General features: G+C 36.4%; 12 protein-coding genes across 12 annotated transcripts; 3 read left to right on the top strand and 9 right to left on the bottom strand.

Moving 5' to 3' along the window:
* Nucleotides 1-3,671: 3,671 nt before the first annotated feature.
* Nucleotides 3,672-3,989, bottom strand: RO3G_02848 (uncharacterized protein; the record flags this gene model as incomplete). Its single annotated transcript, XM_067657439.1, has 1 exon — nt 3,672-3,989. The coding sequence occupies one exon, from the start codon at nt 3,987-3,989 to the stop codon at nt 3,672-3,674; it is 318 nt and encodes a 105-aa protein (XP_067513540.1).
* A 449-nt stretch (nt 3,990-4,438) lies between these two features.
* Nucleotides 4,439-4,816, bottom strand: RO3G_02847 (uncharacterized protein; the record flags this gene model as incomplete). Its single annotated transcript, XM_067657438.1, has 1 exon — nt 4,439-4,816. The coding sequence occupies one exon, from the start codon at nt 4,814-4,816 to the stop codon at nt 4,439-4,441; it is 378 nt and encodes a 125-aa protein (XP_067513539.1).
* Nucleotides 4,817-6,126: 1,310 nt separating this feature from the next.
* On the bottom strand, nt 6,127-6,363 carry RO3G_02846 (uncharacterized protein; the record flags this gene model as incomplete). The annotated part of the gene is made up of 1 exon (XM_067657437.1): nt 6,127-6,363. One exon carries the CDS (start codon nt 6,361-6,363, stop codon nt 6,127-6,129), a length of 237 nt encoding a protein of 78 aa, XP_067513538.1.
* A 111-nt stretch (nt 6,364-6,474) lies between these two features.
* Nucleotides 6,475-7,675, bottom strand: RO3G_02845 (uncharacterized protein; the record flags this gene model as incomplete). The annotated part of the gene is made up of 4 exons (XM_067657436.1): nt 6,475-7,174; nt 7,284-7,433; nt 7,500-7,519; nt 7,637-7,675. The coding sequence occupies 4 exons, from the start codon at nt 7,673-7,675 to the stop codon at nt 6,475-6,477; spliced, it is 909 nt and encodes a 302-aa protein (XP_067513537.1).
* A 2,822-nt stretch (nt 7,676-10,497) lies between these two features.
* RO3G_02844 (uncharacterized protein) lies at nt 10,498-11,307 on the top strand (the record flags this gene model as incomplete). The annotated part of the gene is made up of 1 exon (XM_067657435.1): nt 10,498-11,307. The coding sequence occupies one exon, from the start codon at nt 10,498-10,500 to the stop codon at nt 11,305-11,307; it is 810 nt and encodes a 269-aa protein (XP_067513536.1).
* Nucleotides 11,308-11,987: 680 nt separating this feature from the next.
* On the top strand, nt 11,988-13,116 carry RO3G_02843 (uncharacterized protein; the record flags this gene model as incomplete). Its single annotated transcript, XM_067657434.1, has 2 exons — nt 11,988-12,019; nt 12,099-13,116. 2 exons carry the CDS (start codon nt 11,988-11,990, stop codon nt 13,114-13,116), a joined length of 1,050 nt encoding a protein of 349 aa, XP_067513535.1.
* Nucleotides 13,117-13,599: 483 nt separating this feature from the next.
* RO3G_02842 (uncharacterized protein) lies at nt 13,600-13,792 on the bottom strand (the record flags this gene model as incomplete). Its single annotated transcript, XM_067657433.1, has 2 exons — nt 13,600-13,663; nt 13,719-13,792. The coding sequence occupies 2 exons, from the start codon at nt 13,790-13,792 to the stop codon at nt 13,600-13,602; spliced, it is 138 nt and encodes a 45-aa protein (XP_067513534.1).
* A 2,820-nt stretch (nt 13,793-16,612) lies between these two features.
* On the bottom strand, nt 16,613-17,464 carry RO3G_02841 (uncharacterized protein; the record flags this gene model as incomplete). The annotated part of the gene is made up of 1 exon (XM_067657432.1): nt 16,613-17,464. One exon carries the CDS (start codon nt 17,462-17,464, stop codon nt 16,613-16,615), a length of 852 nt encoding a protein of 283 aa, XP_067513533.1.
* A 975-nt stretch (nt 17,465-18,439) lies between these two features.
* Nucleotides 18,440-18,896, bottom strand: RO3G_02840 (uncharacterized protein; the record flags this gene model as incomplete). The annotated part of the gene is made up of 2 exons (XM_067657431.1): nt 18,440-18,454; nt 18,522-18,896. The coding sequence occupies 2 exons, from the start codon at nt 18,894-18,896 to the stop codon at nt 18,440-18,442; spliced, it is 390 nt and encodes a 129-aa protein (XP_067513532.1).
* A 1,232-nt stretch (nt 18,897-20,128) lies between these two features.
* RO3G_02839 (uncharacterized protein) lies at nt 20,129-21,198 on the bottom strand (the record flags this gene model as incomplete). Its single annotated transcript, XM_067657430.1, has 3 exons — nt 20,129-20,133; nt 20,323-20,660; nt 20,711-21,198. The coding sequence occupies 3 exons, from the start codon at nt 21,196-21,198 to the stop codon at nt 20,129-20,131; spliced, it is 831 nt and encodes a 276-aa protein (XP_067513531.1).
* Nucleotides 21,199-21,632: 434 nt separating this feature from the next.
* On the bottom strand, nt 21,633-22,319 carry RO3G_02838 (uncharacterized protein; the record flags this gene model as incomplete). The annotated part of the gene is made up of 1 exon (XM_067657429.1): nt 21,633-22,319. The coding sequence occupies one exon, from the start codon at nt 22,317-22,319 to the stop codon at nt 21,633-21,635; it is 687 nt and encodes a 228-aa protein (XP_067513530.1).
* Nucleotides 22,320-24,166: 1,847 nt separating this feature from the next.
* Nucleotides 24,167-24,913, top strand: RO3G_02837 (uncharacterized protein; the record flags this gene model as incomplete). Its single annotated transcript, XM_067657428.1, has 3 exons — nt 24,167-24,246; nt 24,432-24,640; nt 24,693-24,913. 3 exons carry the CDS (start codon nt 24,167-24,169, stop codon nt 24,911-24,913), a joined length of 510 nt encoding a protein of 169 aa, XP_067513529.1.
* Between the last annotated feature and the right edge of the window lie 491 nt (nt 24,914-25,404).

Genomic DNA, 25,404 nt, shown 5'->3' with positions numbered 1-25,404 from the left:
AAATCGGGCGTTAGCAGCAATCACGGAAAATCACTTTTTCCGCCATAAATACAGAAGAAATGCAGCTAGAAGCAATTAGGTTACACCAATATTTTTGTCTAGTCTACATGCGTATTTAGTGTCAGCAAAGCGGAGCTCTAAAATTAATTCTCGGAGAGGCATTGCGAAAAAACGAAAAAACGGACTGATTTTGTCCCTTACTGTAGATGATTACTATTTCTAATTATTAGTTTAGCCTGTTCCTAGCTTGTATTGTCAATTATGCTATTGGGATGGTTTCAGATAACTCTGGATGTAGGACTATTTAGGAGACGGTACGGATGAATATAAAATCCTCTAGCTCCGTGATTGGATATTATGGCTAATAATATCTCAGTTAGGATAAAGGTTTACATGACTTAATGATGATCCGGTAAGTAATTGTCATTCCTTATTCAACATGCTCATATCATCAATAAACTATATTACAACCACGCCATCATTTGACTGTGTGAAGTTAATATGAATAAAGCTTAATATAAAAATCTAATCAAAGTCTTTTATTGATCTGTGTTGGGAATAATGTTATAAATGATTCCAAAGTTATGTCAACATACTATTCAGGATCATATCCGATTCCTTTTACTAAAATAAAGTGACTATAATCTTATGTATCCTTAACAATCATAGTCCCAGGAACGTAACGGGAGAATAGAGTTGTCGCGGATAGCCTTGAAAAATTCCTTGTATTCATAAGATTCACGAATAGTAGTTTGTGTTATGTTCTGGTAAAGTAAAAGAAATAACAAAGATAAACCAAAAGAATACTTTTTGAGACTGAACTTTATTTAAGACAATCTTTTTCTATTAAAAAGAAAACATTACAAAGTCTACTATTTATATTCTTCTATCAGTTGGCGGGTAAATGAGTAGTTATGAGCGTAGATCCAATCATTGACACGTTTGATTGAATAGTGATCACTGAATCGATTATGAAAATTTTTAATTCGTTGTTTTTATAGATCTTATTGTTCTTTAACTGATCTGGGAGAGTTGTCCCGTCTTCATTGAGAGGAAAGATATATTTATATGAAATGCCTCCAGTCATATCAAAGTTTGTTGTAGAACAGTAACTGATTGTAGTTGACATTAATAAATATAAGTCTTAATACAAGATCATAATTAAAATAAAATAAAATACAAGTTTATTTAAATAAGATCATACAATCAATTCCAATTAAACATGTTCTTTTAGAATATGTATTGTATTCATGAGAGTTCTTTGATAAGAAGACGTATCAACTAAAATAACCAAATCCAATCTAATGTCAGGAATATTGCTAATCTTTCACATAATTGAAATAACGCGTAAAATAACGTTATTCAAATCAGTGAGGAATTCCCAGAGTAAAAGATAATCTATGACAGACATACAAAAGAACAAATGAAAAGTTTTCATAATCATAATTAGAGATAACACTTGCTAAAGTACCTGAATATTAGAAGAACGATAACAATAGAAGATATCAAGCCACTCACTCAATAAGATATAAATACCTGCCTTCAATTAGAATAATTTTTACTAAAAAAACTTAAACTGAAATAAAGATCAGTCTCAAAAAGTACCCAAACTGTTTCTTGATCTTTGTTTTTACCTTTTCCTTTATTATTTAAACCATTATACAACAAAGTTGACTAGGTACCTGATCCATTATTATTCATTTACAGAAATGATGAATAATAAAGATCATGGCTTATTTAGTGTTCATGTTTACTTTATAGAATGAATCTAATAGTGATAGTTTAATATAAAAAGAAGAAGAATATATTTTATTTAATAAAGATTTAAATTATTATCTTTTATCAATTTTAATATACTTCTTTTAGTTGTGATTATTCAATGTCCGTTATGATCAGACTCTGTTCTACAACAGTTTGTTCCGACGATGGGTATTGTAGAAGTATTGAAGCAGCGTATGCAACGACTGTCGACGGTTTCCACTTTTTAGCTTTAAAATTATCCGCGAGATAATTGAGAAGAGCGAAGACCGAGGGAGAAGAGTCGTCGATATCCGAAGTGCACACCATGTTACAAAAGCTTTTCGTCTAAAGGCGTGCTGTTTCGCGGAGGGTGAGTTGGTGGAGCGACAGTTAATGATTTTTGCTGCGTTGTCCCCTAAAGTGGTGGTGATGCGTTTCTTGACGGTATGTCCCAGGCCAGAAATTTCCAGATCGCTGTCTTCCGATTGAAGTGAGAGACGTCGCCGTTTTCCCAGTTCACTATGGGTGCTGCCAATGTAAGAGGTGGACGTGTTGTTAACTGAAGAACCAGTGGGTGTTGTATAATGGTTTAAGTAGTAAAAGAAAAGGTAAAAACAAAGATCAAGAAACAGTTTGGGTACTTTTTGAGACTGATCTTTATTTCAGTTTAAGTTTTTTTAGTAAAAATTATTCTAATTGAAGGCAGGTATTTATATCTTATTGAGTGAGTGGCTTGATATCTTCTATTGTTATCGTTCTTCTAATATTCAGGTACTTTAGCAAGTGTTATCTCTAATTATGATTATGAAAACTTTTCATTTGTTCTTTTGTATGTCTGTCATAGATTATCTTTTACTCTGGGAATTCCTCACTGATTTGAATAACGTTATTTTACGCGTTATTTCAATTATGTGAAAGATTAGCAATATTCCTGACATTAGATTGGATTTGGTTATTTTAGTTGATACGTCTTCTTATCAAAGAACTCTCATGAATACAATACATATTCTAAAAGAACATGTTTAATTGGAATTGATTGTATGATCTTATTTAAATAAACTTATATTTTATTTTATTTTAATTATGATCTTGTATTAAGACTTATATTTATTAATGTCAGCTACAATCAGTTACTGTTCTACAACAGTGGGTACCAAGGTACTGTCGGCCAGTCCGGCGTGATCAGTGTGGCTGCCTGAGTGGTTTTTATAAGACGTTGGAGCGTTGGTAGCAGTAGGTTCCATGGTGGAGCTAGATACAAACGGCCCTGTAGAGACGTTGTTAAGGATACATAAGATTATAGTCACTTTATTTTAGTAAAAGGAATCTCATATGATCCTAAATAATATGTTGACATAACTTTGGAATCATTTATAACATTATTCCCAACACAGATCAATAAAAGACTTTGATTAGATTTTTATATTAAGCTTTATTCATATTAACTTCACACAGTCAAATGATGGCGTGGTTGTAATATAGTTTATTGATGATATGAGCATGTTGAATAAGGAATGACAATTACTTACCGGATCATCATTAAGTCATGTAAACATTTATCCTAACTGAGATATTATTATTAGCCGTAATATCCAATCACGGAACTAGAGGATTTTATATTCATCCGTACCGTCTCCTTAAATAGTCCTACATCCAGAGTTATCTGAAACCATCCCAATAGCATAATTGACAATACAAGCTAGGAACAGGCTAAACTAATAATTAGAAATAGTAATCATCTATTCTGTCGAATTGATCATAAATCTGTCCTAATTCTTTATCCGTATCATGTCTATAAATACTCTCACTTTTTACATGTAGAATTTATCATATTCAATCTTAGTTATCTTAACTTAATAAAGAGATACCAAGTTCTAATAGTATTTCTTTATCTTTGTTGTTATACTACTTTTACTTAAAACCCCCCTATCCTAAACAAGATTGTCCATCAGTGTAGTTGACAGGATATGAACATAATCTGATGCTTTCATAGTACCATCCTTAATTGCGCAGGCATATCCAGGACCATCCCACGTTATACAACCCCAAAGCATTACACTACCAGCTCCTCCTTTGACTGTAAGGTCAAGATGATGAGGCTGCAATTTGACACCGGGTCTTTTCCAAAAGTACTTACAACCATCTGAACCCAAAACATTAAGCTTGGTCTCATCAGAAAGCACCATACGTCTCCAGTCATCTTCTGTCCAGACGTTGTGAGCTTTAGCCCATTTTATTCTAGCTTCCATGTGTAGTGATTTGACTATTAGGCATAAAGTATAAGAATACAAAGTAGTCGCATCACTTCGATAATAAGAATAAATACAAAATACCACTTTCATAGGAATCCAGTATAAGCCCAATAAGGAATAAGCGCTGCATAAAGACCTTAAAGAACGGTAGCTGGGATAACAATGAGTAACCCATAAAAAGAAACCATAAATGGAAGTCCAATGTAATAATAGGAAAATAAAGGAGACAATTTCCCTAAGCCTTTCCCAGGTACCAACTATCAAGTATCAAGTAATCAAACATCAGTCATCTCAAATAGAATGGGAAAACCCAACTCGTATATAAAGCCCTAGAAGTAGTGTAGATTAAAAAAGGATATTCGAATTCTTTTAGAATAAAGAGACTCTAAATGTATTTCTTTGTTCTATTCTTTTTTATTTTATTTTTTTAAAGTAAAGCTCAATCTTTACACCATGTAACATTTTTTGAGGAGAGGCTTTTTCTTCTTAATTTGGGCATTGAAACCCATACTGTGAAGCATTTTTACTGTACCAAAATAGCCTATCTTATGACCAATACTGTTTAAATATGACCATACGCCCTTTGCAGTCTTAAGTGAACCATTTACAAGCTCTCTCTTCAGGTAATTCTTTGTTGTTGAGCTTATAGTAGTCTTTCTACCAGCATGACCTCGAGTACGTTCAGGTGTATACAAGCCCTTGTACTTGCTCAAAGTGGACCTTGATACTCCTGGAACACGTTTCATGATTTCTGGGTATGATAAACCCTTTTTCAACAGCGACCGGATGCTTTCTTGCTTGCTACGAGATAAAGTATGTACCATGATATAAAGAAGTATAGTCTGTACGAGATAGAAGGGAAACACTGTATAAACCAGCCTTATTTATGTATTTTAAGCTCTGACTAAAAGCAAAAGAGTTGTTTCATTATTACATCATTCAGTAATGCTGTATTTGTGATGTCACAAGAGATAACGATATCATCATTATAGAATGCATTAAGTTGGAAAAATTGTTCGAATGCATATGCTTGACGCAATTTGATCTTACTATATATGGAAGTAATTCCGTAACCCTAGCTTTTTACGTGTTATATCCGACAGCTGTAGCTTTCTAATGAGGTATTGTACGTAGCTCTATCTTATCTGACTGCAGAGATACAAAGCAAAATGTATAAAATTGCAAAACATTCGAACAATTATTCCAACAACTTGATGTGAAGCCAGGTCAGATAGAAGCTCGTGAATAACAGCCACAATGTCTTGCGATTGCTGTTGAAGAGTGTGGTGATCCCACCTGTTTTGATGCAACTGGTAGGTAAACCAATCCAGAGGACGGGTAATGCCGGAAAGGCGGTATTGAATGTTGCTGAGTTGTGAATCCACAAGTTTAGCCTACTGGGTGAGCTGAACACTATTGAGCTTTGGCGGTTCCTACTGTCGTAACGTGTTCTTTGGATACTCGAAAAGATAGCGACGGCGTTGATTTTCGTCCAGTGGCCGACGAAAGAAGTCTTCCGAAATGTAAGGGTGTTGTTCCAACATATCGACGGTAGGAGTGAAATCAGATCCAAGTGCTCTGACAATAACATTAGGATCTTCGCTAAGCAAATTGCTCGAAGAAATACGCGATTCCAAGTGTTCCAAACGCTGGAGTAAAGCGTTGGCCCATGCAGGTGGTGTAGTCGAGTTATTGAGTTCATTAGTCATGTGTAGCTACGACGGTGTAAATCCAAGTGTGTAGTGACAAGGTCGAATGAAAAGAAGATGAGTTTAATTAGATTTAAAAATTTTTATTTTACTGTATATTAAGTAGTACAAGTTCGAAAATAAAGTTAATAAAGTTGATAACAACAAAGATCCTAAGCTCGAAGTATAATATATACAGTAGCTTACAAAATTGTACAAGTGTTTTGCATTTTTGCTTCTGTAAGATTTATCGATACCAAAACGATAAATAAGCTACAGCATGCTCTACATCATTCAAAAGTATAGCTTCTTGGGTTTCCTTTGGTACTATTTAGTCGGCGATAACTTCATTTTGGATGGAGCTATGGTCGCTTACAAATGCCGACTACACTTGTACAATTTTGGAACCGATGTTTTAGAATAAAGTTTTTATTTAAATGTGTGCATTAAAAGTTGATCCAAAGACCCTTGTTCTCTATAATGTCAATACATCGTTGAGGCATAGTTTCAATATAATTTTGACATTCTTTTTCGGTAATTTCGTACCAAGTCTCGAACGTACGAGTCCATAGTTCATCCATAGAGGCAGGAGGACAATCATACTGTTTAAACAAGCGTTTTTTTAAGGTATTCCACATGTTTTCAATTGGATTTAAGTCTGGAGACTGTGGAGGCCACTCCATTGTTGTAAAATCCTGTTTAGACAACTGCTCAGATACGATTTTGGACTTATGCTTCGGACCGTTATCTTGCATAAATTCAAAATCAGTCATTCTCAGGCCATTTTCTTTACACTAGTCAGTCATAGGCTTCACCAAATCATCTTGCAATACAGATAAATAAACGCTCTTGTCCATATTCTTGCCTACGTCGACAATATACCCAACCCCGTACCAGCTAATACAGCTCCAAACCATAAGTGATCCTCCACCATGTTTTACGGTTTGCTTTACATGCCTTCTTTTAAGCTTCTCATTTGGTTGCTTCCATGCATACACCTTACCATCCGATCCAAAACGATTTACTTTAGTCTCATCAGACCAAATCACGCGTTTCCAGTCTTCTATGGTCCAGTCAACGTGATTAAGAGCCCAGTCCAATCGCTTTCGTCTGTTTACTTCACTGAGCAATGGTTTTTGAGACTTAACAAAAGAGGTTAAACCAGACCTACGCAACGATCTTCGCACTGTTTGGGCTGATACAATCTTTTGCAAGTCATTTTCGAGTGTGTTCCTGGCTTCTACTGCATTCTCTTGACCTTTAACAGTTACTAATCGGACTAAATACTGATCATCCCTGCTGCTGAGTAACTTGGGGCGACCTGCTTTAATGCTCTTTACTTCGTTTTTTATTGTTTTTCGAACATTCTGAACAGTTCCACGGCTTGCTCCAGTTGTTTTCACTGTTTTTGATATAGAGTATCCGTTTTTTAAGCAGCTGATGATACGATTACGGAGATCTTCACTGATAAGTTGCATATTGGACGTTGGTACACTTTTATATAGCAGTTAGTTCCTGTAGGTGTAAGAAAAATGGCAGAAAAAGAAAGAAAAAGATACTTTTAGCATTGAAGAATAAAAAAAAATCTTTTTTGGTGGCTTACACTCTGTGACGAGCAAGATTATAAGCTGATATTGAAATATTTGAAGCGGTCCCCAAACTGTACAAGTGTAGTCGGCATTTGTAAGCGACCATAGCTCCATCCAAAATGAAGTTATCGCCGACTAAATAGTACCAAAGGAAACCCAAGAAGCTATACTTTTGAATGATGTAGAGCATGCTGTAGCTTATTTATCGTTTTGGTATCGATAAATCTTACAGAAGCAAAAATGCAAAACACTTGTACAATTTTGTAAGCTACTGTATATAAAAGGGAGAAGGGGGGTGGGGAAATCATATGACTTATTTTGTATTCTCGTGTCTAATAGAGCAATTCAAGTGACGAATAAATTTTACTAGAATTTGATGAGATACTCGAATACAAAAATAAGTCATATGATTACTGATCCAGAGTAAAAGTAATAAATGTGTTAATTGTCAGGTAAGTCTTCAATTTGAATTAGAGTGCTGGTGAAGTCAAAAAGGGAAAGGCGCTCACGACGGTAGTGGTTTTCAAAAACCTGTGGGTTGGACCAGTTACCCATGTTGACAACATCTTCTCGTGGAATACCCGAGACAAGAGCCAGAGAGGAAGCAATAGACCGAACGTTCACCCTAGGCTCGCTAGTTGACTTGCGGAGCAAGCGAGAAAGCCAGCCTTGGATAGTGGCAGTTTGTAAAGGTTTGTGGGGGCAATTGAGTTGAGAATGAGAGCCGTGGAGGAGCAAGAAGGGCCACGATTGAAAAATGAGATAAATGTTTGGACGGTGTTGTAGAACGGTAACTGATGGTAGTTGACATTAATAAATATAAGTCTTAATACAAGATCATAATTAAAATAAAATAAAATACAAGTTTATTTAAATAAGATCATACAATCAATTCCAATTAAACATGTTCTTTTAGAATATGTATTGTATTCATGAGAGTTCTTTGATAAGAAGAAGTATCAACTAAAATAACCAAATCCAATCCAATGTCAGGAATATTGCTAATCTTTCACATAATTAAAATAACGTTTGATTTATCAGATTATTCCAAAATTAAACGAGATAAAAAAGTTATTCTTTTATTGTATGCAATCAGCAGTTACAGTAGGTCAAAAAAATGCTGCAAGGAATTGCAAAATTCATCCTTTACAGCTGCTTGTCCATGGATACTGCACCAAACTATCTCAAACTTTGACTGTTTGTGCCACAATAGAAAGGGCATTTATTCGCCAATTTTCGGATATGGGCAATGGTTATTGGTGGAATTTGATACTGCTAAAGGTAGTATTTTAAACATCCGGTATTTTTTACTTGTTTACATATGTTTGAAATAATCAATTTTAATACGACCCAAGCGGTTGCCATCACAATTTTTCTCACTTTTGACGTGATTAGAATGCTATCTGTATTTAAGAGCTCTTATAATTTCTTTATTTTAAATTTTATATTCCTTTGTTTAAATTATTTCTCTTTTTTACCCTCTTGTCAATTGCATGCATAAATAACTGTCAGAGGAGAAAATAAACGATCACAAACAGGCATTAACCGCATCCACATCAATGTATGATATTTCCAAGGAGCCTGGATTACATTAATCAACTGTTAGTAGATACTCTAGACGGCTGTTTTCAAGTAGGACAGTAAACACAGGTGGTAGACCTACAGTAGTCTCCAAAGTGACGAAGCGGTTAATCAAAAGAAAAGTCATGGAATGGGTTCTAAAGGCTTCTAAAGAGGTGTATCGGGAGCTGGTTGGATTTGGCTATGATATCTCATACCAGTCAGAAATTAACGTACTGAAATCAATGGAGTTCCATTTTCTGATAGAAAAAAAGAAGCCATTTCAGAAAAAAACGCATACGTAGCATCAGTTAGAACGGGTCAAGGAGCATCAGGATTAGGCAATGAGTGACTGACAGCAAACAGTGTACTTTAATGAGACCAAGCTCAGCGTATAGGGCTTTGATGATGCTGATCACTATTGGAAACGGCCAAGTGACCTTCTTCAACATCATGACCTGGATTTTGCAATCAATCACGGAGCTAGCAAAATGATGCCCTGGGGTTGTATAATCTCTGAAGGACCAGGATATGCTTGCTAAATTTACGATGGAAAGTTGTACTCGGGTGTTTACTAGCATATTTTGAACACTACGCTTCGTGATAGTATGAAGTACTACAATTTCGACTGGTCCAACATTTACTTTTAGCATGACAATGACCCAAAGCACAAGGCATAATCTACAATAGCCTAGTTATGTAGTCACCAAGAGAGCTATGTTAACTATTGGCCAGCTTAGATCCCCGACTTAAATTTAATCGAGCACGTAGGACATCAATTGAAGTTGAAATTCAACTATTACGAATATAGAGCAAAGAACATGGATGTGCTTTGGGAACGAGTTGATGAAATATGAAATGACTTCCATAAAGATCTTTGCCAAGGACATGTAGATAACATTCCGGAAAGAACTCAAGAGATTATTAATAGAAAAGGAGGACTAACTAAATATTAATAAATAAGTTTGTTCTGTGAAAATTTTCATTTTTTCAAATTTTCAAATTGCGCGCTCCTTACTTCCTTCAATACTTGTCCAATAGGGCTTAAACTCTTTCAAATTTTGCACGACATACAGTGACCCACAAAATTGTTCCAATGTTTCGTAATTTTCTCTTCTAGAGCTTGTAGAACCATAGTTATTAAGCTAATGTACACCTTGTTGTATATCATTCAACAGCCAAAGTCATGTATAAGCAAAAGATGTGACGCAAATTCAGATTAAAACAGCGCCAACGGAGATAGAGGAGCTAAACAACAAGCGGTGCATTGGGACAATTTTGTGGCACTTTTGAAAAAAAACGAAAAGCGATGAAATATCGACCCACAAGTTGTACAGATGTACCAAACTGCTTACAAATGCACATCGTATGACTCTAAGTTGATCTTTACTCATTGCTGAAGTTTTAAACTCCTACTGATTTATTACTCGCCCATTATATCTCAACATGAAACAAGTCTCTCAAGATACAGTTGTTCGAGCAATTTCGTTACTTAAACAAGGTAAGTCGGTTCGGGAAGTGGAAGGTGTTACTGGCCTAAGTAAGAGTACTGTTGGGAGGCTCCGAAAAACCCATTGCGTTGGGCTTGAAAAGCCAAAAGCTGGTCAGCCCAAGGTGCTATCTGCGGCTGATGAGCGTTATTGTGTGCGCCAAGTGACCAAAAACCGCATGTCTAGCGCAACAAAGGTGGCTAAGGAGCTAGAAAAAGACACCGGAAGAAAAGTAAGTGCCGAAACCGTGTGCAGAACCCTTCGCAAGGCCGGTCTTGGTGCGATTGAGAAGCCAAAGAAGCCTTTGCTTAGTGCTAAAAACATCCGTAAGAGGCTTTCTTGGTGTATGGCTCACAAGGATTGGACAATAGATGATTGGAAACGTGTTGTTTGGTCGGATGAGACAAAAATCAACAGATTCAATTCGGATGAACGCACCTGGACTTGGATTCGATCCGGAGAAAGCCTAAAATCGCATCATGTGAAGATGACTGTAAAACACGGTGGAGGCAATATCATGCTGTGGAGTGCCATTACTTACGCTGGAGTTGGTTGGATGTGCAAAATCAATGGTAACATGGATAAAACATTGTACAAAGAGATTTTGGAGGATGAACTGGAGCGTACAATTGAGTATGGAACCAATAAGCTAGGGCTAGAAAGACATCAGGTGGTCTTCCAGCATGACAATGATCCCAAACATACGTCTAAATTAGTAAAAGAATACCTTAAAGAACAATCCTACAACATCCTGGAGTGGCCTGCACAGTCACCTGACTTGAATCCAATTGAAAATATGTGGTCATTATTAAAGAGAAGGCTAAATGATTGTGAAACAGCACCAAAAGGCATGAATGAATTATACGATCGAGTAACTAAAGTTTGGTATGACTTAATGAAGCCGGAAGAGTGTCAAAAGGTTATAGAAACAATGCCTAAGCGTATAAAACAATGTATCAAGAACAAAGGACGCTGGACTGACTATTAATATCAGATAAATAAACCATTTTGTTTTTTTTCAAAAGTGCCACAAAATTGTCCCAATGCACCGCTTGTTTTTTAGCTCCTCTATCTCCGTTGGCGCTGTTTTAATCTGAATTTGCGTCACATCTTTTGCTTATACATGACTTTGGCTATTGAATGATATACAACAAGGTGTACATTAGCTTAATAACTATGGTTCTACAAGCTCTAGAAGAGAAAATTACTGTCGTATTTACCCCATTAAATACTTATTATTCGTATGAGATTACTCAAATCTTATATAAAAAATAACAAGTACTGAATACATAATATTATATATTACATATTCTCTAAGACTCATTTACAATATTAACCATATACAATATTTATATTGTTCAAGCTCAATACTAAAATTGATCTTGAACTCACTTCGGTCCCTGAATAATTTTATTTCCTATATAAAGGCGTAGTTTGATTAAATGGGTTCTCTCGCTCGTCTTGAAATCTAATAAAGAGGTTACATAGAGACTCATTCACTAGTTTTCAAGTACTATCTCCTTTTAATTCTCAAATTTTTATCTGCAAATATCTCAATTACGAAACATTGGAACAATTTTGTGGGTCACTGTATAGGAAATTTACTACGTGGGAACAGAGGCAGTTTGAGCCATTGTAACAGGATGTGCGCTACAAAAACCGAGAAAAATGGATTCCTTGCAGCATTTTTTTGACCTACTGTACGTGGCCTCTCGCTGACTACAGGTTGTCCTTTCTCTTTCCAGATCTGCGCCCTCCTCATCTACGTGGATTGGATAGTCCTTTTGCTTTACTTTTTGGTGCGATAGACATCCTTCCTGCCGATTATCAGCAAGTGGTTCCTTCTGCCAATACATGTCTGCAATTACCAGTTTCTGCTTGTCTTTGCGCTGTTCCCAACACGCCTTTGAATCGATCTCTCCGACAACTCCGTTCCTCCTCACCATACATCAGAGACCTCGACTCCAATCTTCTTCGTCCTCGAACTGCCATGGATTTCCATGTACATCCATATCTTGCCAGGAAATTTCCTCGCCTAGTGCGGAAAAATCACATTCTTCTGGCCCCTTTCTTGGTTCGTCCATTCAACCCTATGCAATATGCTAGTCTCGGATCCCACCCGTTCACGCCAGATCTCACCTCTGCTGTTGATGCCTCTCCTTTTCTTTTAAGCCGCAAGTTAATTACTGTTGATAACTCTCGGCGTCTTAACTCGAGATTATTCCTCCGACTATGCATACTTCCGACCAGTGGTCCAAAGATCCTCTTTCCTCTGCCTCCAGACGGTTGGCGTCAATTCTGGAAAATCCCCCTTTCCCACTCTTGCAGGAACGTTTGGTATCGTCTACTACACCACAAACTCCCTACTAGATCCAACCTTCACCGACTACTCCCGTCTATCTTTCCGTCCCCCTCTTGCTTAAATTGTCCTGATCAAGAAGAAACTTTGGAACACTTCCTCTATCTGTGCCCTCAAAAATTGCTTGTTTGGCAAAGCATATGGAACGAGCACTTTCCAACGCAATACTTCTCTTCCTTTTCCGTCGCCCATGCACTATTCCAATTGAAGTTCCCTCCCGTCCCCGCATCCAGCCTTGATATTTCATCTGCTGCAATCATCGGTCACACCTTGCTTTCTGTTTGGCGCGCTCACTGGGCGTTCATTTTTGATAATATTCCTATTCAAACTTCTGTCATCCTCAACAGTTCTCAAAAACTTTCTCGGCAACTACATCACGAAACTCTTGTACAAACTGGCTGCTCACACCGTGCACTTCCACACTGGTCTCTTGTTTAACTTCGTCTCAAATTCAAATTTTAATTTTATTTAATTTCATTTTCTACTTTCATAACTTCATTTATAACACACAAAACCCAAAAAAAAAAGTTAATCCTCCAAAAATTTAAAAACCCAAAAACAAAGCTGTGACTCGATCTTAATCGTCATATTAATAAACTTGAGCTTCGGCTCCTTATAAAAAAAAACTTTTTAGAAGCTCTTGTTCTTTTTCTACTTTTAATAGATTGTTCATTGCCAAATAATGACTTGGCTAAATGAAAGATTTACCGTCCATCTTTTTGGAAGCTTGTAGCGGAGCTAACATTAAGAGTACTGACGTATTCTATACATCATTCGAAAGCCTTGGTTGTCTATTTTTAGATACTGTAACATTCGTTTTTAAAGAAGGCAATGTGCTGAAAATAATGAGGAAAGAAAATAGGCGCTATAGGCCATCCATTCGTATCCTTATCGTTGCAATGAAAGGTTTATTTGTTTACTTTAAGCAGTTCGGAGTTTCTTCACTGCTGTACTAGGAGCAGAGGTATCATTTTCGTCAGATTTGCTATTGGAATCTTCGTCTGAGATAAAAATAAAGGGCACCTCTTGGCCCTAATCACCAGTGGCATTTTCTTAGACGGTTGTCAACAAAGATAGGAATGGACGGCCTATAGCGCCTATTTTCTTTCCTCATTATTTTCAGCACATTGCCTTCTTTAAAAACGAATGTTACAGTATCTAAAAATAGACAACCAAGGCTTTCGAATGATGTATAGAATACGTCAGTACTCTTAATGTTAGCTCCGCTACAAGCTTCCAAAAAGATGGACGGTAAATCTTTCATTTAGCCCTAATTGAGGCCAACACGTTCTGTCCTGCTGTATTCATTGTTGCTAATAAGTGTTCTGATATTGTTGTCATGTTTTGACATGTCAATAAGATAACAGTCTTATCATTCTAAGCTAAATCTTTACAAATGAGTTTGAATAAGAATAGATCCTGATAATTACCAACTGCCCTGAACAGCCAAGTTTCACTTTCATCTCAACAGTTGATTATTTACATCAGTTTATAAAATTTTTCTTATACATGTCAAATCATATCGGTCGTAACTATCTCTTGTCATTTAATCTCAGGTCTTGCCCAAACTAATATAAATAGCCTTGGAATCTTTCTTTAATAAAAGAATTCGACTTTAGAACTATTGTTCGGTCTCGTTAATTCTTCTTTTTCATATTTTAAATACTTAAAAACACTTCAATTGTAGAGTCGATTTTGAATAATTTTTTTTTTGAAGTTTTTCTGATAGTTTGATTTGTTTGCTGCTTTAATAGATTTTCCCTCGTAGTGACCACCAAATGTGAGATTCTTTAGGCTTTCTGGTTTTGGTAGGCTTGATATAAGTTATTGAGATAAAGTTTTAGTAGTTGAATAAAGTATTGGATAAAGTAAGTTCCAAATAGAGTAGATAATTCGAGTTATAGGTTCGCTTGAGTAGAGTGACCACCAGATCTTGTTAATAGTAGATCAAACTTGTTAGAATAGGTTAAACTCTTGAGGTTTAGGAATAGCTTTACAATGAAGATTATTGACTTCAAGGGACTTCAGTATTTAAAATAGAACACAGACCAAAGGGTTTCAATTGAACGCTTGATGGATTTATTGTTTTATAAAATAAAGAAAATATAAAAAGAATATAAAATTCAAAAGTAAAGTGAAGTGAAGTGAAGTAAAAATAGGGATAAGATATAAGGGTATTTACAGTAGGTCACAAAACTGCTGCAAGGAATTGCAAAATTCAGGTTTTACAGCTGGTTGTCCATGGGTACTGCACCAAACTATCTCAAACCTTGACTGTTTGTACCTCAATAGAAAGTGCATTTATTCGTCGATTATCGGATATGGGCAATGGTTATTGGTGGAATTTGAGATCGCTAAAGGTAGTATTATGAACATCCGACATTTTTTACTTGTTCACATATGTTTTAAATGACGAATTTTAATACGACCCAACCGGTTGCTATCATAATTTTTCACATTCTTGACATGATTAGAATGATGCCAGTATATAAAAGCGCTTACAATTCCTTTATTTTAAATTTTATATTCCCTTATTTAAATTATCTCTCTTTTTTACCCTATCGTCAATCGCATGCCTAAACGGCTGTCAGAGGAGAAAATAAACGATCACAAACAGGCATTAACCGCATCCACATCAATGTATGATATTTCCAAGGAGCCTGGATTACATTAATCAACTGTTAGTAGATACTCTAGACGGCTGTTTTCAAGTAGGACAGTAAACACAGGTGGTAGACCTACAGTAGTCTCCAAAGTGACGAAGCGGTTAATCAAAAGAAAAGTCATGGAATGGGTTCTAAAGGCTTCTAAAGAGGTGTATCGGGAGCTGGTTGGATTTGGCTATGATATCTCATACCAGTCAGAAATTAACGTACTGAAATCAATGGAGTTCCATTTTCTGATAGAAAAAAAGAAGCCATTTCAGAAAAAAACGCATACGTAGCATCAGTTAGAACGGGTCAAGGAGCATCAGGATTAGGCAATGAGTGACTGACAGCAAACAGTGTACTTTAATGAGACCAAGCTCAGCGTATAGGGCTTTGATGATGCTGATCACTATTGGAAACGGCCAAGTGACCTTCTTCAACATCATGACCTGGATTTTGCAATCAATCACGGAGCTAGCAAAATGATGCCCTGGGGTTGTATAATCTCTGAAGGACCAGGATATGCTTGCTAAATTTACGATGGAAAGTTGTACTCGGGTGTTTACTAGCATATTTTGAACACTACGCTTCGTGATACTATGAAGTACTACAATTTCGACTGGTCCAACATTTAGTTTTAGCATGATAATAACACAAAGCACAAGGCATAATCTACAATAGCCTAGTTATGTAGTCACCAAGAGAGCTATGTTAACTATTGGCCAGCTTAGATCCCCGACATAAATTCAATCGAGCACGTAGGACATCAATTGAAGTTGAAATTCAACTATTACGAATATAGAGCAAAGAACATGGATGTGTTTTGGGAACGAGTTGATGAAATATGAAATGACTTCCATAAAGATCTTTGCCAAGGACATGTAGATAACATTCCGGAAAGAACTCAAGAGATTATTAATAGAAAAGTAGGACCAACTAAATATTAATAAATAAGTTCATTCCGTTCAAATTTTCATTTTTTCAAATTTTCAAATTGCGCGCCTCATACTTCCTTCAATACTTATCCAATAGGGCATAAACTCTTTCGGATTTTTCAAGACATGTAGAAGATTTACTATGTGGGAACAGAGGCAGCTTGTGCCATTGTAACAGGATGTGCGCTACAAAAACCAAGAAAAATGGATTCCTTGCAGCAGTTTTGTGACCTACTGTATATGTTTTTGGTTTTCAAGCAAAAGAGTTGATACTCCGTTTTCAAATAGGTTGTTACGCAAAAGTTCATTTTCTAACTGGCGTGGTACTAAAAAAACTTGACTGTATATCTTTCAGATCCTCCGGGTGGGGAAAAGTTCGTCCTCGAACGCTTGATTGTTCTTTAATTTGCGGGTCCAATGATCTCCTTCTTTGATTCTTCTCATAATGTTTGGATTTATTCGTCCATTTGGTATGAGTGATTTTAGTTGGTTGTATTTTGAGGTAAGGTATCTTTGGATACTTCCTGGTTCTTGTGTGGGCTTTTCAAATTTTAAATGACTCCATTCATTTACTTCTTCAGCAAATTGTTTCATTAATTGTTCTTTTTGTCGGGCAAGTTTTCTTTCTTGATCAAGAACACATTGGTAATCGAAAAAGGTGTTAGTAAATTTGATTTTATACATTTCGATTGCTTGTTTGGAGCCATTAAAGTCCCAATCCATTTCCAAGTATGCATCTATGATGCTTTGGTCGATAACATTGCTTGAAACTTGAGAGGATTTGATCATGGAGATAGGTGATATAGGCACCACATTGATGTCAGGGATGGGCTCGTCTAGGATTGACATGCGTTGGGCTTCAACTTGATCTTGGATTTTGTTGGCACAATCAACGGCATAATTCCATCTTGTATTAGCACGGTCTCCTTCAACCAGATAGATGACGTCTTCATCATCTTTACATTCATTTTCACGAAGAAAATCATCAATGCACACGATCAATGAATTATATCCTTCATTTTTGTACAGTTCCTTAAAGTAGTTTGTATGGATTTCACTTCGATAAGCGTCTTTGGATGGAAAATCCTCTTCCTTTGGAGCATAAGAGCGCCTCCATGTTACGAACAGAACATCCGATATTCTTGACATATCGGAATTCGAGTCAGAAGCAAGAGAGAAACAGTTAAGAGCAGCAGAGTTCATTGTTGTTATATATATATATATTTTTGATTTGATAAGTTTGAAAATAATGGATATTGATAGGGTATATATATGTTTTTTTTTTTTTGTGTTTTGTGTCGTTTTCCCTTTTTTTTTTGATTATCATAAGATGTTTAGTTTACTGAAGTAGTTCATTTGTTTCAACATCCATAGTGCTTGTAACGTTTCGCAAGTGGTCCGTTCTCCAACTAACATTAGGCATTGTGTATGACTTGAGACGGTTTCCATGAACTCTCCTAATTCGGGTATCTTGTACATCCATATTTTTAATGTGGTAAGTGCCTTTTCCAAGTATTTGGTGTATGATAAAAGGTCCTTCCCATTTATCCTGTAGTTTGCCTGACCAAGAGGTAGATAAATAGTCCTTATATAATAGAACTAATTCTCCAAGTTTGAATGGGGGCTTTAATTCTTTTCGTTGATCTAGGATTTTATTTTCAATTGCTTTGCGTTGTGCTGCTTGTGTGGTTTTTATGGCTGCTGCGGCTTGTTCTCTAATACGATTAAGATTGTGTATTTGATGAGAAGTTCGGTGATACAAGGTTGCTTCAAATTTAGGTGATTTTTTATCATATAAATGATGTTCCATGTCAAAAGGTGTCCTTGGCTCATAGCCATATGTTAAGAAGAATGGGCTTTGTTTGGTTGTAGCCTGTTTGATGGATCTGTAAGCAAATAATGCTGCTGGTAAGTATAGATCCCAGTCTTTCTTTTCATCTTCTGATCGCTTTTGTAGTATTTGGCCTAGAGTTCGATTAAATCTTTCTATGAGACCATTGCTCTGGGGATTATATGGAGTTGTAGTCTTGTGTATAATTGAATAATTTTGACAGACTTTTCGTATTAAATCGCTCAAAAAGGGCTTTCCATTATCTGAGACTATAATTGTAGGACATCCATGGCGGCATATAACTTCTTCGTAGAGAAAAATGGCTATTTCTGATGCTGTCTGGAATCTCATTGGCTTAGCTTCTACATATTTAGTCAAGTAATCGATTGCTGCGATTATATATCTGTAGCCAGACCTTGAGGTTTGTACATGTTTAACATCAAGAGCAATACGATCAAATGGCTTTGTTGATATGGGAACTGGATACAGTTCTTCATTCAAGGATTTACTGCCGTACATCTGACATCTGTTACATTTTTGTACGTATTCTAATATTTGCTGATTCATTCCATCCCAGTAGAAACGAGATGCGACTTTGTGTAATGTATTATTATAGGCAAGGTGACCTCCAAGTGGGTGTTGATGATAAGCTTCAATTATTTCCTGAGCTTCGTTCTTATTGAGAACTTTTCTTATTACGCCAATTGTTGTGTTGTATCTAAAGAGTACACCTTGAAAGATGGTATAATTCTTGGATTCTTTTTTGATGTATTTTTGCATTTTATCTGATATTTGATCAGGCATCTTGAGCGTGAGCAAATAATGTTTTAGTTGTTGAATTTTTTCTGTTTCCATATTTAATTTCCGTTTCTGGGGACACAGGGTTTGTAACTTCAGGTTTAGTGGTACTAGATTTCTATTTCTGGGGACACAATGATTATGGATCTTGTGTATTGATTTGTTTCGAGTTGTTGCTTGTTGTTTAATGTGATATGTGTTGCGATGAATAGTTTTGTGGTTTGTAATTCTTGTGTGTGTATTGTTGTTGTTGCTGTAATTTTTTTTTCAAGGTTTTTTTTTTTTTTTTTTTTTTTTTTTTTTTTAAATACTAGTTTGGTACTTCTAATATCCCAATCTTGATAAGAAGTCAGCGCTTTCATTGACTCTTCCCGGACGGTATTTGATCTCGAATTCGTATTCGGTTAGGATTGTTATCCATCTTGCAATAATTCCTGTTGGGTTGCTTGCTTTAAGTAATCCATTTAATGCAGAATGATCCGTAATAATAGTAAATTTTTGTCCAAGTAAATAGGGTCTAAATTGCTTTACTGCCCATATTACGGCTAAACATTCCAGTTTGGTTGCAGCATAATTTGCTTCATTTGCCTTGAGTGCTCTACTTGCAAATACAATTGGATGTTCATGTCCATTCTCGTCTAACTGTGTCAAGATACAGCCTAAACCGGCTTTTGATGCATCGGTTACGAGTAAAAAGGGTTTATTGAAATCGGGCCTTGCTAAAACAGGTGCAGTTGTTAGTAGTTGCTTTAATTTTTCAAATGAATCAGTAGTCTTTTGTGTCCATGGAATGTTTTTAGAGGTTTTAGTTTGATCATGTAATGGACGTGCTATAGCGGCAAAGTTCTTAATGAATCTTCTGTAATATGAAGCTAGTCCCAAAAAGGCTCGTACTTGAGTGATAGATTTTGGTATAGGATAATTAACAATCTTTTCAATTTTGCTTGGGTCAGTTTGTATTCCATCTTTTGTTACCATGTACCCTAAGAACTTCAGATGATCTTTGAAAAAGAAGCATTTCTCTGGGTTAAGTTTTAGGTTTGCAGCTAGAATACATTGAAAAACTTGCTCTAGATGATTTAGATGTTGATGATGATTGAGTGAATATACGTTGAGGTCATCTATATACAGTGGGTGGAAAAATGGTTTCAATGTTTTCAATTTGCAACTTTAAAGCTTTATATCTTTTGAACTACAAAGAGTAGCGGCTCACAAAAACATGCATTTTGTAGCGCCTTTCAAGCTAATATTAGTGCAAAAAGTTTTTGCCTGTACCGTTACACAATCGGGAAAAAATTAAGACTAAATACAAAAACCGACATTGGAACCATTTTTCCACTATGTGGATTATTTTATTAATATCTTGTATGACCGCCTTTCGCAGCAATTACAGCCCTACAACGATCTGGCATACTATTTATGTATCTCCTACAGTCTTCTGCTGTAAAAGTAGACCATTCTTTTTCAACGCGATTCCATAGTTCATGCACACCTTTTGCCCTAGTATCATAGGCACTTAACTTGAGCTTAAGGTGGTGCCAGATGTACTCTATTGGGTTTAGATCTGGACTTTGTGAAGGCCAGTTGAAGGTATGATCACACTTGAAGTTATTGTCCTTGAACCATTGCCTAGCTAGCTTAGACGTGTGTTTAGGATCGTTATCCTGCTGAAAATAGATGTCCTGAGGATGGTAGTCGTAGTACTCAAGGCTATCCATAAGAGTTTTACCAAGTATTCCGACGTAATCAGAAGCTTTCATCGTGCCTTCACTAATCCAGCATGTATAACCAGGTCCGTCATAGGTAATACAACCACGTACCATAATGCTACCACCCCTCCTTTAACTGTTAAGTCGAGATAATGGGGTTGAAGTTTATCATCTGGTCGACTCCAATAGTACTTGCAACCATCTGAGCCGTAAACATTAACTTTTATTTCGTCACTGAATACCATGCGTCTCCAGTCGTCGCTTGTCCAGTTTTTATGCTCTTCCGCCCATGCTAGTCGTCTTGCTTTCTGAGCCTTAGTCAGTAAAGGCTTTTTTACCTTGATCTTAGCATGGAAGTTCATGCTTTTCACAACCTTAATGGTGCCTGAGTAACTAATAGCGTGACCAGTGCATACTAGATACTTATGAACAGCCTTTGCAGTCTTGAGGGTACCATTAACAATCTGCTTACGTATATAAGACTTGGTGGTAACGCATAGAACAGCCTTTCTACCAGGGTTTGCTATTACTCTACCAGGAGAAAACTTGTTGGCATATCTGCTTAAGGTAAATTTTTTTAAGTTTGGAATACGTTCCATTATCACTGAGTATGGCTTGTTCTGTAAAACCAACGATTTGATGCTTTCTTGCTTGTTTTTAGAGAGAGCGCGAACCATACGTGTAGTGATACCCTAGAGCTTCGATATATGGAGAAAGAAAAGGAAAAAAAATATTTGACCGAGGATAAATTACTTTTATAAGTCACGTAGGCTTTTTCGGCGGTAGTCGGAACAGTATGACTCATAATTAGCCAAAAAACTCCAGCGAAAGCTCCACCAATTAACAAATAAACTTATATACAGTTGTAGTGGAAAAATGGTTCCAATGTCGGTTTTTGTATTTAGTCTTAATTTTTTCCCGATTGTGTAACGGTACAGGCAAAAACTTTTTGCACTAATATTAGCTTGAAAGGCGCTACAAAATGCATGTTTTTGTGAGCCGCTACTCTTTGTAGTTCAAAAGATATAAAGCTTTAAAGTTGCAAGTTGAAAACATTGGAACCATTTTTCCACCCACTGTAAGCTACTAAGCATTTGTTGATAAGAGGGCGGAAGCATAGATCAATTAATCTTTGGAAAGTTGCTGGTGAATTCACTAATCCCATCGGTAATGTATTATAGTGATATGTGCCAAACTTAGTTGTAAAAGCTGTAAGTTCTTTACTATCTTGTTCTAAGGGAACTTGATGAAAACCTGCTCGCATGTCTAGAGCTGAGAATATTTTGGCTTTTCCAAGTGTATCAAGTAAATCATCAATACGAGGTAGAGGGTATGCATCTTTTTTTGTTATGGCGTTTAACTTTCTGTAATCAATCACCATACGATAATCTCCATTTTTCTTCTTTACTAATATTACTGGAGCTGCCCAAGGACTGTTTGAAGGAGCTATAACACCAAGTTTACAGTATTTATCTAGTTCTTTTTGTAGATATTCTGCCTCTATAGGACTAATTCTGTATGGGCGATGACTAATTGGATGGGCATTATCTTCGATGATTATTTTGTGTTTCAACAACTTTGTGTGTCCAATGGTGTCGTTATCCCAATCAAAAATTTCTTTGTATTTGTTGAGTAGCCTTCTTAATTCAATAATTATTTCCTTGTCAACTTCTCCAACTTCTAATTTGGAAAATAAATGCTTTTTTAGAGGTTCGACCATTTGATGTTTATCCATAACATTTAACTGTGGTCTTCTATCAAGTGTATAAGCTTTAACTATTGAGTCATTTTTCGTATTGAATTTTTCTAATATTCCGATTTCTTCATAAGGTTCTATGAATATGTCTTTTTTGGATCGATTGTATATTCTGATTTCGACATTTCTTTTGTTGACTATAAAGTTGATACATGTGTCAAAGTATCCGAGAGCATGTAAAAGCTTTGGATTCGTTGTTTCGAAGTTAAAAAAAATATTTTTATATTGGTTTCTTGGCTTTTTGAGAGTTATTCTTTTTGACGAATTAGCTTGTATTCTTAGGCCATCTGTTGAAGCTGTGATAATGTGCTTATCATCTTCTTCGATTACTGATACTTCTTCTGTTTTATTCTTTTCTAGTACAAAAAGTGGGGTTTCTGGTTTATGTTCTTCTTCTTCAGAGTTTGATTGGTCTTCACTGGAAGATTCTTCATTACTAAAGCTTTCAGATTCAATGTCGGCTTCATCCTCTTCTTCAGATGTGCTTTCTTCAAAATGCACATGTTTCTTAAAATTTGTAAAACTTTTTGGCTGTTGGTACGTTTCTTTATAACTGGTTACATTCGGTTTGTCTTTTTGTAAATAGGTTATTTTCATTTCAGCTTTATTTTCTTTATAGGTGACTTTTAGTGAAGAATTGCTGAAATCAATTTTTGCTTTGGCTCTACTTAACCAGTTGTTTCCAATGATGAGCTGATTGGGACAGATAGGAAGTACTTCGATGGTACAAGGTATGATCATGTTTCTTTTTACTTCTACTGGTACATCATAGATTACACCAAGAGCAGGTTGTTTGGTTCCATTTCCAAGGGTGAACACGCTTTCTGATTAGGCATCTATTTTTAGTCCAAGTTCATCTGCTAATTTCTTTGATATGCATGTTTTGGCTGCTCCACAATCGATTAAGGCTCTTATTGGTTTGTTCGCTATAGAAACTTGAGAATATACGGCTGTCGTATCCATATCATCGTCTTCTATAAGTGCCATTGTTTGATCATTTGGATTTGATTTTATTGATTGACTGGGTCTACATTCGCCTACTAGTTGTCTTCGCATGGCAGGACTAACAGTTATGAGATCTCTTACGGATATATTTGCTTTTTGGTCTAATACATCCTTTCCAATTTGGTAATCGATTTTGGGTGGTGTTCGGATCTATGAAAGATTTACCGTCCATCTACTATATATATATATACAAACTCCGCGTGCGGAGTTTGGTATGATTAATATGGTAATTGGGGTCACAGAACACGATTACATCATTTTTAAGCGGAGTTTATTAAGCCAAAATTGGCCAATTGCGAGATCTACTAAGGACAGTCATTTTTTCTTCCTTCTTCATTACTTCACTCAAGAGGGATGACAAGTAGAAGGTCATTAAAAAAGTCCGGGCCGAGATACGACTTCTGCAGGTCGAGAAAAACAGCTCCAAAAACCAAAAATTGTATGACAAAAAGGCTTGCGAAATGAGAATCGGCAAACCAACATTTGTGGTTATTGGGTTACACTAATGGCTTCTCATTCTAAAGGCGTTGGTTCGATTCCCGGTAGACGCTCAGCAAACATAGTCTACTTTTTGCATTATTTTTGGGTCTAAGTAACTTATTATTTTTTTTGGAAATATCAAAAGTTTTCGGAAAAATTTTATCGGTTCTGTATGGTAAAACGAATTCCCGTTGCGGAGATGCTGCCTATCTATCGGCTGATTTCGGACAGATAACAAAACATGTAAAAAAAATATAAAAAGGCCTGTTATTTCTGTTTTTTTTTTTTTCTTTCCTTCATCTTTTTATCAGTTTTATCAATCTCCAATGTCTTCTAACGCTGCTAACAACATGCCAACTCTTGCATACATCGCTGAAAGAATTATGACGGCTGAATGTACATTGAAGTAAGTTTATTTTTTAAGTGGGAGGGAACATAACTAAAGGCAACTGGTAAAAGTTACTTGAAGGAGAACGGTGCCTTTTTTTCATCGCGCAAGTGCAAGGAAGGCTCCGAAATGCGCTTGAACCAGTCCAGCAGGGATGGATTCTTTTGGCGATGCGGCTCAACCACCTATGCGTGCGGTCGTAGCCGTATTTCTTACCTGGATGGATCCTTCTTTCAAGGTCGCAAGTCAATTATCCATCAAACACTGTTAGTAGTGTATCTCTTTCTGCTGCAAGTTCCAAACGGAACAATATCTACCATGACTGGACTTAGCCTGCCAACTGTCCGCAGCATTGTCAAAGATATCTATCAAGTAATGGAGGCAGATCTTCGAATTGAAGATGTTCAAGTTGGTACGTGATGCTTTGTTGATATCAGAGTATGTAATTAATTAGTCATACTTAGGTGGGGTTGTCAGTAATGGACAGTCAATTGTTGTTGAAATAGATGAGAGCAAATTTGGTAAAAGAAAGTACAATAAGGGAAAGAGGGTAGACGGTGTTTGGGTTGTTGGAGGTGTAGAGCGCACGCCCGAACGTAAGGTGTTCTTACTGACGGTACCTAACCGCAACCAAAATACCTTAAAGCTCATAATCGATACTTTTGCTAAGGATGGTAACATTTGAAATATGTATATACTTGATGATCAGTGCACCTAACCCTTGTTTACAGGCTCACTTGTCATGGTAGACTGCTGGAAAGGCCATAAGGGGATTGACAGCGATCCAAGCCGAAATTTAGTTGTTCAAACGGTCAATCACTCCAAAACATTTCGCGATCCAAAGACAGGTGCCTGCACTAACACAATAGAAGGTACATACTTGTGTAGATCATAAAATTCTTAAACAATGCTAACAACCTGCTATTAGGTACTTGGAATGGTATCAAACGAGGAGTGACCAGCCGTCATCGCACAGCATCGATGATGCCATGGAAATTAGTGGAATTCATCTGGCGAAGAAAACATGCTGGCAATCACTGGAAGGCAATGCTTGCTTGCTTTTCGCAAGTGTCGTTCACCAGAGCAGGCATTGCCGACCAAGGTCCATTGGTATCGTTGCTCACAACCGTCTTTGAAGATGCCACTGGTGATCAGGGCGATGAAGAGCCATTTATT

The sequence above is a fragment of the Rhizopus delemar genome, genomic scaffold, assembly GCF_000149305.1.
Source record: "Rhizopus delemar RA 99-880 supercont3.2 genomic scaffold, whole genome shotgun sequence".
NCBI classification, from domain to species: Eukaryota; Fungi; Mucoromycota; class Mucoromycetes; order Mucorales; family Rhizopodaceae; genus Rhizopus; species Rhizopus delemar.
Note: the sequence above shows the minus strand (reverse complement) of the source record. Positions and strands in the feature narration are given on the sequence as shown.